The sequence below is a fragment of the Coturnix japonica genome, chromosome 4 (genome assembly GCF_054131305.1).
Source record: "Coturnix japonica strain WE chromosome 4, WE-NBRP24, whole genome shotgun sequence".
Taxonomy (NCBI): Eukaryota; Metazoa; Chordata; class Aves; order Galliformes; family Phasianidae; genus Coturnix; species Coturnix japonica.
This window is the reverse complement of record NC_140666.1, coordinates 56,988,889-57,004,514: the sequence shown is the minus strand read 5'-3', so window position 1 is coordinate 57,004,514 and position 15,626 is coordinate 56,988,889. Positions and strand designations below refer to the sequence as shown.

At 39.0% G+C, this 15,626-nt stretch overlaps 1 protein-coding gene across 7 annotated transcripts in view; it reads right to left on the bottom strand.

The window, feature by feature from the left end:
* Nucleotides 1-15,626, bottom strand: part of TNIP3 (TNFAIP3 interacting protein 3) — a 73,757-nt gene that overhangs the window by 57,173 nt on the left and 958 nt on the right. For 4 of the 7 annotated variants that reach the window (XR_014945896.1, XM_085546920.1, XM_085546922.1 and 1 more), the window contains exon 1: nt 11,499-11,637. The exons of 2 other annotated variants lie outside the window; for them this stretch is intronic. Coding sequence is in view for 4 of the 5 variants with exons in the window: in XM_085546920.1 (XP_085403046.1) it covers nt 11,499-11,513 (15 nt within the window). In the remaining variant the exon portion in view is untranslated. Of the gene's footprint in view, nt 1-11,498; nt 12,685-15,626 lie in introns of those variants that run through there. One more of the 7 variants, XM_085546921.1, reaches the window with a different exon arrangement.

The following is a 15,626-nucleotide window of genomic DNA, read 5'->3' as shown; positions in this document are numbered from 1 at the left end:
CATTACTCCAGCTGGGGTCTCATGAGGGCACAACAGAGAGGGACAATCACCTCCCTGTCCCTGCTGGCCAACCCTCTTCTGATAGAACCCAGGTCACCATTGGCCTTCCAGTGTGCAAGAGTACACTGCCAGCTCATGTTCAGTTTTCATTTACTAGGATACACAGGTCCTTCACAACAGGGCTACTCCTCAAGGAGTTCTTCTCCCAGTACATAACATAATATCATTAAAGTCAGAATAATATCCCCCTTCCTACTATAAAACATATGAATCTAATTTTCCCTCTTTGTAAACTCAAGAATAGTATCTACTTCACTATATGATTGTGCAAGACACAGAAGTGAGTGTGGTAAACCTAATGACCACATTAGAGAGGGAGTGCACCATTAGGAGCTAGATCCAATCATTTCTAATACAGTTCCCTATTACATAAGCTACCAGACAAAATCAACAAAAATTTATAAAGGCGAGGACTCCCATATAATATCCTACAAGAAAACCACCTTAGAGCTGTTTCCTGTTACCAAAAGAAAGGACAATAAAAATGAAGGAACTCCTGATCTTAGGCTGCTATTTCCACCTCATATGACCTGAATTTTATGGAAGAAGCACTTTTGTGTTACTCAGATTTTACTCGTAAAACATAGACAGAGGCAATGTATAAGCTTTGGGGAACAATCAAAAACATGTAAAAATTCATTGAATGGTAAAGAAAAAGGTTGTTAAGTGTTTTAAATGTTGCAAGGAAAAGCCATTTGCTGTAGTGGGGATAAGGTTGCTCTTTCTACTTTTTTTATGGAGGGGAAAAAAAAAAAAAAAAAGAGACAAGTGTTTGAAGCAGCAGGAAGTTATAGCAAATAGTTTTACTTCCCATGTGTGCTTCCCCTGCAATTATAACCTTAAAAAGAAAACCAACAAATGAAAAGATTAAGTACTGAAGATTAGTTTATAACCTAGGTACTTGTATCTACCTATCAATTACAACCTTACTCTCAATCTGTGCAATACCTTTCTGTGCATCTTACTTTTAAAGCTACCTTAAATCACAGCAGACAGCTAGTCTAATAGATGCCCCATTACTATCTATTAGCTTTCCAAATGCTAGCAGATGTTCAAGTTTAGCTCACCCTATCTTCCTGAAAAGATGTATCCAGCTTTCTCAAATCCGGGAGTAATAGTGAAGAAAAATGTAACCTATATGAGAGGATTATCCAGACAAGACAGAAATGGAGTGTTATTTTCAAAGCCCGTGCCTCAGATCTATGTGGGAGTTACACTGTCGGGGGCTTAGTTTCTGTTCAGCATCATGTGGTTATCACACTGGGCCCTAAGACAATCTCACCTCACTTGCTAAATGGGAAGTCTATCATTGCTCACATAGCACTACCTTCACCAGTGCAGTGGTGAAGCCATGCTGGTCAGACCCAGCATGACTTGAGACAGACCCACACAAAGGCCTCCTCACCACATCACCCCGGTGTGAGTTATACAGTTTGAGTTTTTCTGTCCTGCAGGGTAGCCCAGATCTTTTGATCCAGATACCTTAAAAGTGGGCTGCAGCCAAGCTAATTAATTATCTGTGAGCACTGTCATGAGATTCTGAATCTTTAGCAGTTAAATTCCTTCCAAAATAAACAACAACAAAAACACTCAAAAAGCCCCACAAAACATTAAATCCCAGAAGTAGCTCAGGCATTTTGCTCTCTGGTTTTCCATTCATCTGGGCTGACATTTCTCACTGTTAGAAAACAACCTGAGGTCACTGGATTGGATCAAGACCTTCTTGAATGCATTTTAGAAGTTTTCTTCCTAAGGAAATCCCCTCATCTTCAACTAAGATCATTTTTAAATGATCTTTCTCTAAAAGCATTAGTCAAAGGCAATGGGAAATTGTAAATCTTTGTGGCTTTTATTAACTTATTTCCTTTACAGCAGTATGCTCTAAAACCAGTAATATGATGCTTTCTAAACTCAAGAGTGTTACTGCGGTGCCTTCAGCAATCTTGTGATTCTTTTCAATGCTTAATAACCACCATATCTCAACTTATAACCACTCCACTCTACTGAAGATACTTGCTTATCAATGGTGACTTTGGGTTATATTTCATTTTGTTCCTAGATAGTTTAGAAACTGGTGTTGCTGAATTCTGTTTAAATAGCAGATAAAAGCAAAGGACCAAAGGCTATTGTAAACTAAAATTCCCATCTCCAGCAGGCACACAGTTTTGAAAGGTGATCAGTACTCTGCTACACAGTATCAGAGCAGTTGCTCCAGATAACAGAATATGACAGAGGACAGTTTCCGAAGACAGCAGCTTAAGGTAACATGTGCTAAAACAACAGTAATGCAGACACAAAGGTCAACACATTTATAGCGAAAGAAATTCAAAGCATTCTTCCATACTAGAAAAGAAAATTTAAAATGAGCAGTTCAGTTTTGACTCCAAGCATACACAAAAACTCAAACCAGATTGTGCCTCTTCATGAAGAACTTCTAATATTTCTTACTGGACTTACAAGCTATCATGTGTTATTTCTCCCCTGCACCTCTACAGACCTTTCAAGATACTAAAATGCTGAGCTTCTTTTTTCAATTTGAGATGCATTTTGATCTATTAAATTCCTAAGCTGCTTACTACTCACTGGAATAACTATTAATCTCCAATTTATTAAACAAAACTAATGGCAACATTGCTTGTTTAACCTACCGCTCTGTCAAACTTTTCTCTCTTTCAAAGCTACAACCCACACAGTGGAACAAGATTATATATAGCAGTAATACAACTAAATAGTTGGAATCCCCTTCAGCTTGAAGCAAACAGCTTGAAGCAAACAGCAGTAGTGACTCATTACATTGCATTAAAAAAGGGGATTTCCTGATGAAGTAAAACACCAATGTACGTTACAAAGAAAAAGAAGAAGAGCTAAGAAGAGTAAAGGGGGAGATCCAAAGATCCATTAGGGAGGAGAAACCAGGGGAGCACAAAGGTAACAGTTTGTATTTCAGCTGAAGGTACAAGAACCAAACTAGACCTGTTATTCTAAAACTGAAACTAGAAGACATGCGGATATTTGAGCCTTCACTCTGAAACCCAGCTGAGCCAACACTAGGCAGCTTTCACAAGTCAGCAGCGCTCTTGCAGTTCATCGCTTCATCCTAGATTCTGGCAAAGACAGAGCAGCCCTATGCATCACCTATACCATCAAAACCGGCACAGAACTATAGCCTTCATTTCAAAGATTGCACAAGACAAGAGAAATGGATTATCAAGTAAGCCATTACCCAATATCTGGGCTTCTTTCCATGAGTCAGGGTGAAGCAGTCTACCGCTTTCAGTAAATATGTAGTTCACATTTGCAATTACTGTTTCTAGTAAAGACAAACTCCCCCGCACAGTGAAAGTAGGAGGGTGGTTATGAACTATGTGGGATGTTTCATACGTAGGCTGTGAGAACACGGGACACCTTCCACCTTGAATATGAAACACCAGGAGATAGGGTTTTTAGTAACTGACTGGCAGACAAGCAAGATTCCCACAGAGCACTGGCACACCAGTATGCCTGCACTAGTATCACAATGCTGGGAGGCAGATCCCCAGCAGGTAGAGGGCTAAAACCGGGGGCTGTTCTGCCACTGAATCACACAGCTTTCTCACCACATCATGCTGTCTAAGGCATAAGAAACTTGTACAGTTTACTGTTCACACTGCATGCTGACTGTATCAACAGCTTCCTTTCTCCAGAGCAGCTGCTGTAAGGAAACTGGGCCAACACTTCCACCGACTTGCTTATGAAATATGAATGACTATTAAATTAGTACACTCCTCTCTGCAAAACTATTTTTCATTCATAAGTTGGTTTTGAGAATGGATTTTTATTGGAATGAGCCTTACTGAATTTTTCTTCTAGATCCAGATGTTAAAGACCCCATTTTACCTCTCTTATGCTCATGTGTCTCAGTGGCTGAATACAGAGGAAACAAAAACACTAGTAACAGAATCAAGCACACCAGATGAAGGCATAATTGTGCATCTCCACAAAGGCAGAATGCCTCAGGTTGGACAAGGAGAATAAAAGATGGCATGCAAAGGAAGGAGAGGCAATGCATTTAGACAAAGCAAAAATCAATTCAGCTCTGCCTTATTGGAAGAGAATTCATAACATTTTCTTGAAGACAAGTCTCTGATTCCTCCTTTGCAGTCAGCAAAGGACCAAGATAAATTTACATTCGTGGTATTTATAAAAAGACAGATAAAGCATTCTGGTAGGCAATACAGGAACGGTAAATCTTTTTAAAAATATTGCTATTGTTTTCCAACCACTTTTCAAGAGATCTATTTTGCTGTATTTCCCACATTACAGAATCCTCCTTTATAAGCACAGAAACAAATCTTCTTAGAAATTTTCTAAGAAATGATCTGTTTGAAAAAAGATGATTAATTACAACCACCAGCTACAACAGCCATATTAATTGCAGAATTAAGTTCCTGATGAAAATGACAAGAGGACAAATACTGTGCACCAAAGGAAAGGAGAAAAGCATATAATTACTGGCCTTCAACCAATCAATATCAAACTTCAGCAACAGCTAGCCTTTCCTTTGCCACTCCTCTCAGGCAACGGACAAAACCTTCAGCCCCACTTAGCCTCTCCATAGACTTAGTCTCTTAGACTCCCCATAGAGGAATCCTCTATGTAGAATAGAGCATCTGCCTCTAGGCAAGGTGAGTACTGAAATCTGCTGTCCATCTGGCTCTCCAGTTCATCCTCTGCACAGCTGGACACCCTGGCCTCCTCACCCACAAGCACAAGATAAATGTCATGGAGGAACAGCCTCACTGCATGCATTGGTGTCCGTGCTGCATTTGTATCGCAACCAGTTGCTGAGCCACCGGAGGGCAGAACCCTGGACTTCATGCTGGACACAGATCAGATGTATGGCCTGAATGTCCATGTGCCTGCTCTTCAGGCAGCATCACACCTTGTGTTCCCAGCAGTCTATCTGCTTCAGAGTGCTGATGTAGCACAGCCCCTGCTTGGTTGTTGTTCTCCAGCCTAATATTACTACTTCACTTCTGGAAAGCCATTGCCACTGGTTTCAAAATTCAGTTGAAACTAACAAGTCATACATCTGAAGAAAGAAAACCACTTAGTTCTCTCCACTGCCTGAGCTCACCTCACCACCTACACACACTTGGGTTTTGAGCACCTTTGGGAATGGTCTTCTCTAGCTCTCTCCTTCCTCCTTACATCTGTCCTGCATATACACTATGGGCCTGAACCCACTGACTGAAAGGTCAAGTTCACTGTTGCCTTCAATGGAGCACAAGAATAAAAACATCCAACATTTATTTTTCATGACATTCACATATCTCAATGAGGAAAATGACAATTAACCTATAACCTTCATATAGATTACATATCAGTAGATGTCCTCAAGTTCCAGGAAGGAACTCTCAGAGGCACATAGCCACAGAATGTGAAACTGTGATAGATGTTACTTCTAGAGCTACTGCATTTCCAGATTTCAAAGCTAAATAAAGTAAGTTACAGTCTTACCTGGTGCAATGCCAAAAGAAAAGAACTTTTAAAAGCATTCTAAGCAGTCAAATAGGTTGGTCATTTTTTTTGTTTATTGGGTTGGTTTTGTGTTGTTTCTTTTTTGGGGGGCAGGGGGTCTTGTCTGTAATACGATCCATGTTTCAAGGAAAAATAATAAGCTGTGGTGTTAGTTATAGCCCAAAGGACCTGCTAATTTCAAGTGCATTAGCTCCATCTCTTTTTGCCTAGAGTACTTCAGAGGAACAGTCTTACACAAAGTTTTGTTGCATTAATGTCTAGCAATGACAGCAAGGTGAGGTTGCTTCAATAGGCTTTATCCTTTCCCACTGAGGAAAAAACTAGCATGTAACAAAAATCCAAAGCCATGAGTCTGTTAATGGAGATTCCATTTTAACTGCTGTTTGCAAGAGATCAGCTAGAGTGTTGTAGTACTTTTTTTTCTCCCCCAGGAGCAGGACTAAAAGTCTGATTATAGTGCCAAATAATTCAGAAAGATTAGCAATTATTTTCAAGTAAAGATCACTTATATAACATAGGTTTTTCTAAAAAACAAAACATAGAAAAAACACACACAGTATTCTGAGAAAAGATACTTCAATTAATTTGCTATATCAGTTCTGAAACCTCAGCTCTAAGACTGATCGTAGAATGATTTGGGTTTTAAGGGACCCCAAGGATCAGCGAGTTCCAACCTCCTCTCCACAGGCAGGGCCACAAATCTCCAGATCTGGTTCTAGTCAAGGCTGTCTAGGGTCCCATCCAACCAGGCTTTGAATACCTCCAGGGATGGAGCATCCACAGCCTCTCTGGACAGCCTGTTCCAGCAACTCACCACTCTCTCTTTGAAGAAATTCCCCTTGATATCAAGCCTAAATCTTCCCTTCTTCAAGTTAAAATGATTTCCCCTTGTCCTACTATTATCTAATCTTTCAAAGAGCTGACTCTCCTCCTGTTTATAGGTTCCCTTTAGGTACTGGAAGGCTGCAGTGAGGTCACCCAGCAGCCTTCTCTTCTTCAGGCTAAACAAGCTCAGCTCCCTCAGCCTGTCTTCATAGGAGAGGTGCTCCAACCCTCTGATCGTCTTTGTGACCCTCCTCTGGATGCTTTCCAACAGTTCCCTGTCTTTCCTGTATTGGAGACCCCATACCTGGATGCAGTGCTCCAGATGGGGCCTCACAAGGGCAGAATAGAGAGGGACAATCACCTTGCTTTCCCTACTGGCCACCCCTCTTCTGATAGAGCCTAGAGTACCACCGGCCTTCCAAGCTGCAAGCACACACTGCTAGCTTTTGCTCAGTTTCTCATCCACCGGGTTTATTTCAGCAGTTATTCTCCCAGTCTGCGTACCTGTCTGGGATTACTCTGACCCAAGTACAAAACCATGCCCTTTGCTATGTGGAACCTCCTAAGGTTCACATGGGCCCAACCTTTCAAGTTTATTGAGATCCATCTGGATGGCACCTCTTCCTTCTAACATGTCAATCGCAACAGTCAGCTTGGTGTCATCACATGGGTGAAGATTTGGACTATAGCATAGCAAGCCCAAAAGATGTTATAAAGGGAAATCCAACACAACACAACAAATCTGACAAACCAATTACCATCTTTCAGGTCTCTGCTGTCCTTAGTTGCCAAATAGCATCTCAGTTTTGCATTTCATCCTACCCAGTTACAATGCCATTCCTGAGGTGGGGAACAGTAATGCTCCAGACTGGTGTAGAAATTTAACCATATCCCAGTGTGGAGCATCTCAACAAGTTTCTGTCAAATACGTATTTATTCATTCCTTAAAGAGAAATAGAAAGATTTTGCAAAACATCCCACAAGGTGTCACTAAAGATGCACCAGCCAAAAGCCTCCTGAAACATCATTCCCTATCTTTGCTTCTCATTCCTTGAAGATGTTACAGACAGATTGGAAATCATAAAAAGCGAAGACAACTGGACAAAAGCGTATTTACTTGAACACCTCTGTCACTTAAGATGTGGCCTATTAAGCAAAAATTTGAACCAAGTAAACACTGATCTACAGGGAACGTAATTCAACTTAGGCAACAACTTAACAATGAAATGGCTCAAAAGTTTGCAGCAGGTTTTATGTTTTACAATGGAATAAAAAGAAGCTGTGTTGCCCCCCCAACCCCCAATCCTCCCCTTTTAGACTCCTAATATAGAAAAAGGGGGGGAAAAGTCAACTATCAGAAATGTCAGTCCCACATTAGTACTAGCAATGATGTTTTGTCTCATTTTATTTTCATCACTCAATTTTAAACACATCTTTTAACTCAGTGCCTATTGCTGAAAGTTACATTCCAGTGCCTAATTTTATTATTATATTATTATATATATTATATTATTATATGAAAAATAATAGTTTACAGCCTTAGCAGATGCCATGTTTACTCACAGCTGAACAGAGCAAAGATGTATCATTGACCTAATCACTCACTTGCTCCAGAAACACCAGGTTTAATGACTTACATTGCTTATTGCCTAGCAGCCAATGCACAGTAATCAGTTGATTGTTGCAGAAAATACTTGACTCCCTATATCTCCATGCCAATGGCCAAACTCCAAAGTGTGCTCCCGGAAATACAAGCAGTCAAATCCTGTGTGCTCAGGCTATAATCTGTAGGATCCATCCAAGTTGATTTGTAATACAGACCGTTGTTTGTTTCTTTGGCAGAATCTTGTAAATGACCACTTCTCCCTTATTTCATTCTCCACAAGAACCAGGAAAGCTGAGACAATCTATCAGACCTTTTTAGAGCAATAGCATGCAACGATGCAATGTAGCTGCTAATGAGCCTTGTCCTCATTACAGAAACCAGCTCAGGCAGAGAGACTCTTAAAAGTGAAACCACAAAATGGACTTTTTAGACTTAAAAAAAAATATCATCAAAAACTGGAAACATAGTTCTAACTAGTTTAGATGTGAGAAACATCTACATCTTTCTTATAGGCCAGTTACTAGCTTTAAGGCATAAAAGTTGAATACACTCATTATTAGATAGACATAGATAAACAGTATTTAATTAAAAAAAAAGTACAGCAGGTATAACATATCAATACTGTTTCTATTTGCCTGTACACAATTATTACAAGAGCACAAAATACAACTGGTCTCAATTAAAGTTCAAATGTTTTTTATCTGCTGGATTTGTACATTAAAATGCTGGCACTCTAGTAGGTTCAAATTCAATCCATAACCAGTAGCCACCTTATACTTCCCAGAACTTCATGGGTAAGTATAAATAAGAATATTTATTCTAAGGTTTCTTGTATTTTACGCAGAAGTCATTTCAGAATAGGTTAGGGTCATCTATCAGAGAAATAAAGCAGATACCAGTAACTGCAGTATAATTGCTAAGAACAAAAGCTGTAAGAGCATTTGTAATTACAAAATATATTAAAATAAAACCAAGCAACAGGAAGTAAAAAGATGGTTACTGCAAAAGCAGTAGACATAATTTTGTGGAATCAAAATCATGAAGTGGAAGCAGTATCGCCCATAACTATTCACCTGGAACAGCTAACTGTGACAAACTGAAATAGCATTCCTTTCCAAGAACAGTCAATCAAAATTTGTCCTGTAAGACTGAAGATGCCTTTAATGCCAGCTATATTTCAGTCCCTGTTTCTAGCTGAGGAATTAATGATGCTTTCTCTATATTTTCCTTTTCAAGTTCAACACTTTGTACAGTGAAAAACAAAATGAAACTTGACACGCTAAGACAAACAGCAGTTCTGTAACATGCTTCTTAAAAGAGTGCTTTGCCTCATTTTTCACATGACTGCCACCTAAGTCTTTTCAAAATAGATGATTACTGCAAACTCAGCAACTCCACCTGCCCCTTTAGTTTACTTAGTCATGAAACATTTTTTGTGCATTATAATAAATATGCTTCTTTCCTCTGCCATATCACCCAAGATTTTTAAAAGTTACACATTCTTAAGAGTAGAGATCCTCGTTCCTTTACAGCCCTCATACACACTCTTGGAACTTCTTCCATCTATCTTATTGCTCCTTGAGCCCTCCCTCCTTCAGACATATTTCACTTCCATAGAATCTGTCACTTTTTATTATGCCCTGCTAAGCCTCTCTATAGATCTTTCTGCAGTTTAAAAGCAGCCTCCAGCTGCTGCTACCTTGTAAATAGCGGGATTATCAGAATCTGTTTTGCTCTGGACCACCTCCAGAAACTGGGACAAAACCCCACTGAGAATGCCCTATTCCAATACATCCCTGTGGCGCAGAGACACCTTTTTAGATACTTCTTCAGGGACCATCTCATACACAATTTGCCATTTCCTCATCTTTCCCGTAACTTAGAAGTGCAGGGAACAGGCCAGCCTCACACAGTGGGGGACAGAGAATATAAATAAGCATCCAGCCTGGGAAGAAGACTCTGAGACAACATGCCAAAGGAACAGCTGCCTACAAGAGCTACAGTAGTATGAGGCAAGGACTTTGTTTTAGACTTACTTCAACAATATGGCTTAATTCATGGCTTGGACAGACACACTGAGCTAGACCATTACCTGATTGAGATGCAATAACAGCGTTGACTGGAAAGATGGAAACCTTGTTAGTAGACTTATGTGCAGCCTAGGGACAGAATAATGATTCTCCACTAACTGCAGAATTGAGCAAAGGCCCAAATGCAGCAGGCAGTAGCAACAAAAGAATTATAGAATCTATGGCTGATAATCCCCATAAATCTGTAATTAAAAACCCCCAGCATAGTCTCTGGATACTTTCTTAATTATTACTATTTTTAAATCTTATTGTACTTGGCTTCAGATCCTGAGGGTATCTAAAACAGCAGGACAGCTAAAGAAGCGATGCACAGCCTGCCTTGCCTTACAACAATCCTTCTCACTGCCTGCAATTTAGCTGTCACATCAAGCTCAACCCATCTGCTTTTCATCTCACCTCTAATTCCTGGAATTATTCAAGGTGTAATTAGTATCAGAAACAGCCAACTAATTAATTAAGGAAAACACTATCTCAAAAAGCTGCTTTTATTTACTCTCATGTCTTCCAGTCAGTAAGACTACCATAATAATAACAAGTGCACCCATTGCACAAACCAAATCAAACTGCAGGCCTGTATCCCTGATAAGGGATATCTTCCACATAAGGCCAGGAAGCTACAAATCCAGAATTATTTCTACCAGTTTCTGAGGTTTTTCAGTACCTTCCAGAATGTCATTGCTTTAGTAGTGTCTTTAGAAATACCACATAAAATATCCAAAAACCTCAAAGATGAAAATAAGGAAATTATTCTAAGAAATTATTTGTCAAATGCAACTCCCACATGGAGAAGAAACAACAGACCCAGCTTTTATTACCCCTACAAGAGAGGAAAACACACAACATCTGGAAGCACCATCACACACATTTTAACACTTCTCACGTCGTTCCTTCCTAATATTCAATTCTAAGGCGAAAGGAGCGCTATCAAACCCTTACCGTATCCTACTAAATGCCTATTTTCAAAAGCTCCTATCAAACCCTTTCAGAGCTGAGTGAGCAGGGGATGGCCTTTGGCATGCAGCAACGCTGCCATCTACAGCCTGAGTTGTGCCACAACACAGCCATTTGGCTCCGTAGATGGATGGGACTTTTTCGAATGTTTCTGCTACAAATCAAGTCCGAACGAGGATGCAGCTTTAAAATGACATTTAGTAGGACATCTTGTAATACTTCAGTCACGGAGACATTTCATGTTTTCTTGCTATTCGTTTATAGACTGCATTCTCTCTAAGTCTCTTCTTATGGACCAAACAATGATACGTAAGTTTTGGGGGTATTTTGGTACCTAGTAGATGTGTGTATGAAAGCCACATGTTTGAGGCAAGAAGCAAAAAACAGATGAATATGAGATTTCTATTGTCACACGTACACGAGACTCACAGAAGAAAATTACTGACCTTTTTAAAAGTCATAGTTCAGATGTTTTTTGTTGCTTTTTTGTTGTTTTTATAGTCAAGGTAGACATTAGCACTTGTTATATGATGCAAGAAAATCATCAGTTCCAGTGCAACTGGCACATTGCTGAGAAGCTTCTAAATTCCTGTGAATTGTAAGTAAGAAAAATCAGATTCAGAAATAATATATAGTACAGGCAAGCTACCTTGAAAACACCGATAAGCACCTGGAAGCTTAAGTTAATTCAAGGCCAGCTGGAAAGGGAGGAAATATCTTCTGTTTAACCCACTAACGTAAAATAGAAATGATCTATTTTACCATTGCTGCCTCAACGACTTCATCAGTGCTAAGCCTGACTTGGCTCATGATATATGTTACTGCACATTTCTCCATGTTACCCCCATCTCACCTCCTTCCCTGTCATGATGAGGGATTCAGGGTCAGGCTTGATGGGTTCCTGGGCAATCTGATCTACTGGCTGGCAACTCTGCCCATGGCAAGAAGTTGAAAGTAGCTGATCTTTGAGGTCCTTTCCAACCCAAGCCATTTATGATATGATGGCCACATCCAGCCCTGATATCAAATGCACCTGACAGCTACATACACCATTTCCAAGTAGAGAATTTTTTTTTTATAAGCTCAATTTGGTACTTTTTTGTTTTATTACCTAATTCTATTTGTCTACCTCAGAATTTCAACATGAGGCACAATTTTATGCCAAAAGACTGCCTCCATCTGAATACAAACTTAGTATATAATTGTTAGGACACTTACCTTAAATGCAGCTGCATCCCTTCTTCCACATGTTTAGCAATAATCCATTCCACAGCAGAAAGCATGTAAGCTGCAGCCTAGCCAATAACATTCCTGGCATTCACACTGGGAGCCCTTCATCACAACTCTGTCAAACGTTCTACTTCAGACTGTGCTGCAAATTGTTGTCATTCATGTTTGGTTTATGGTAGAGTTTCTGTTCATCATAAACTCTACTGCTCTGAAATCAGCAAGGATTTTGGTACAACGTTGTCCACTAGCAGCTGAGTATCAATAAGCAGAGGGACAAGTCTGCAAGTTGTCTTCTTGTAAAGTTTTAAGAATCCTTCAGGCTGCTTTCTCACCATCCCAAATGTGATCTCAGAAGCAAAATCTTATTTATGATAACCACTGAAAAGAGTATTTAAATTGTCGTGGAAGTATGATCCAAGTAAAATATACCTTCAAGACAAAATTAGTTAGATAGACTTCATGGAGTTCATCTGGAATAGAGTCCTAGTGTAGTACAGTAAAAAATGATCACGAAGAAGCAAAGTAATGTTAAGCTAAATTAAACAAACAAACAAAAAAGAACTATTGATGTTTTTCTTTTACAGTCAGATTTTTTTCCCCTAAAATTGCAGGCAAATTTACTAACATAATTTCTTCAGTAAGTATTCTCCTGCGAAACAACTGGCTTGCATAACATTTAAAATAAAGCACCTCAAAGTCTTTTTCCCTTTGAGTGAGATGAATGCAAAAGTCAATGCACTTCTGCTTTTTTTTTTCATTCAAAGTATTCATTACTCATTTCTCGAACATACAGCCTAACCTTGTCTATTCTTTGCTTTAATGAGCTGTTGAAGCAGAAAGTTAAATTAAAACAAGGCATCTGTGATACTACAGAAAAACTAAGTCTGATTCTGCAGCAGGTGATACATGTAACAGTAGAGTATTTATGGAAGTATCATAAACAGAAGTAACCAGGATACCAATTTCAAGAGGGAAAATTATATTGATATACAAGTAAGAGCCTGACAGCCTTCTTATTTAGACAAGACATAACAAAAGCATTGACATCATGCCTTCAATTTTAACTTACAACATTAAGACTCTGTTCAATGGAGGAAAAAAAAATAGAAACAGTCTGAAAATAAAAAAGATATATGTATACAGATTTGCAATGCTACTCATGATGCTACGTGCTAACTTGGGGTTAACTGCACTATACCACTATACCACAGCAAAAAAATAATGAAAAGTTGGGACCAGAGAGGTTATAAGCCAGTGTAATTCATAACTACAAGGATATCTTTTGGATGAAGAGGGAGAAGCTGTGATCAGTACATGTAAGAAACAGGCTAAGACTTTCTGAATGTGAACAAGCTTTTTGAAATCAAGAGATTTAATCTTCAGCAGTTGATCTTAGTTACATGTTTCTATCCAGATGTTTAATAAAAGAACACCTGTAAAAAAAAACTAGCCACAACTAGCAGGAAGAGATGCTGTCTTAGAAATGGAAAAGGCTGATGTGTCATTAAGATTACTTGAATCTTCTTCATGAAGTAGATGTCTTTCAAGCTTTCATTTCAGCTTCAAGCACCCCACAGTGAGCAGAACCAAATTATAGAAGTTTGTATCCCTACTAAATTTGAAGAAGCTTATTATGCATGCGTAAGTTAGCTGCAGATATCCCTAGACCACATCAAGAACAACCCTGGCCTACAGGGTAGCATTTCTGCTGCAAATCAGCTTGATCTGTGGGACTGTTCATCCTTATTTCTACAAGTGAAAGAAACCAAGTTTTACTGCTTTGGATTGATGGTGTTTTCGTTGTACTCCTTGTTGCAGCTGGAAAGCTGAGGAGGGATACATGTTTAAGCTCTCAAGATAAACTATTATGTGACTCTGGAGGAGAGTAGCCTACTACATCTGTAATTTATTCCTGCAGATGTTCCTGTTACAGAAATACAATGCAGTCAGTGAATCTAAATTTAGCACTTTTGCCATTAGTTCTGATGCACCAGCTTCATCTACAGATACATGATATCAAATACCTTAAATATTAATTTATTCCAAGTTTGATTTTTTGTTAAAAAATGCATATTTTTAAGCAGACATTCACAATTCTGTAAAAACAAAAGCGTAGAGAGGTAGTTTTGATCACTGCAGCTGCCTACAAGTAAGTCAGAAAAGGGAAAACTCACTCTTGGCAAGACAGACGGGAGAAACAAACAAGCAAAACAGACCAGAAATCCCATAATAATCCCATGCAAGCAGCAGTAATCAGAAACTGGTAAAGACATTATCACTTCCTAACAACAGGAATAGAGATAGCCATTGAAACCAGAATCTATTACAGCATTGGAGAATATTTACATAAGTTTTGAACAGGTCTTCATGCATTAGTAGTTTCGAGAACTAGAGTCACTTGTAATGGATTATTAACTGAATAGTAACAGCATGGATTTCTTCTTGCCTCAAGTCACCAAAGGCGCTTCTAAAATAACTTCAAACTGTTAACTCCACTGGAGCTTCAACAGAGTAAAATAACAACACTCAGAACTTCCAGTAAGATCTCCAAAACCCAGTTTTGAAGCATCAAAGCAGGACTTCTGGTATAGACAGAATAAAGAAATAAAGTTAAAAATGATATGTTTCTGAAGGGCTATAAACAGTTTAAGGATGCTTTGTAGATTAAATCTGTTCGTCAAAGTCATAAGCTTTGAAACACTGCTATTAAACAGAATCTACAACAAAGAACACCCCACTTAGAATATTCAATGAAAACATGCCTTAAAACAAGCCTGATCCAACAAACTAAGAAGAATGCAGAGAATTGATCCTCTCCCTCTCTTTCTCCACCTGTTTCAGGAAAGCCTTCTGTTCTTGCTGGGCAAGTTTAACACAATCCACATGGGTGGCTGCTCTTGATACCCTGTCTTTACCCTGAACTGAGCTCCCACTACATTCCACCACTTCCTTTCAGAAGAAAATCAAAGGGTATCTTGTACTCTTCCTAGCTCTTCATCCTGTTCCTTTAGATGCTGTTTAGTTTCCAGAATTGCTTCCTAACATATTTCTGAATTTTCTGTTATAGTAATACTCAGCCTACACTTTTTATATATTCACACACATATACACACACATAAAATAGGTCTCCTCATTTCACCTACTTGGTCCTTTGTTTTCTAGACAATAATAATCTAGTTCCCTATTTCAGAGCTCTTTTCATGTTCCTCCCACATCTTAGGTATCCCCTCCTCCCTACTGTTTAAACAGCTTCTACCATTTTTCAAGCAGCACAATAGACAACCTTCACGTATTTGTTAAAAATTTCATCACTATGCAGAAAGGTCAAACACATCCCTCATCCC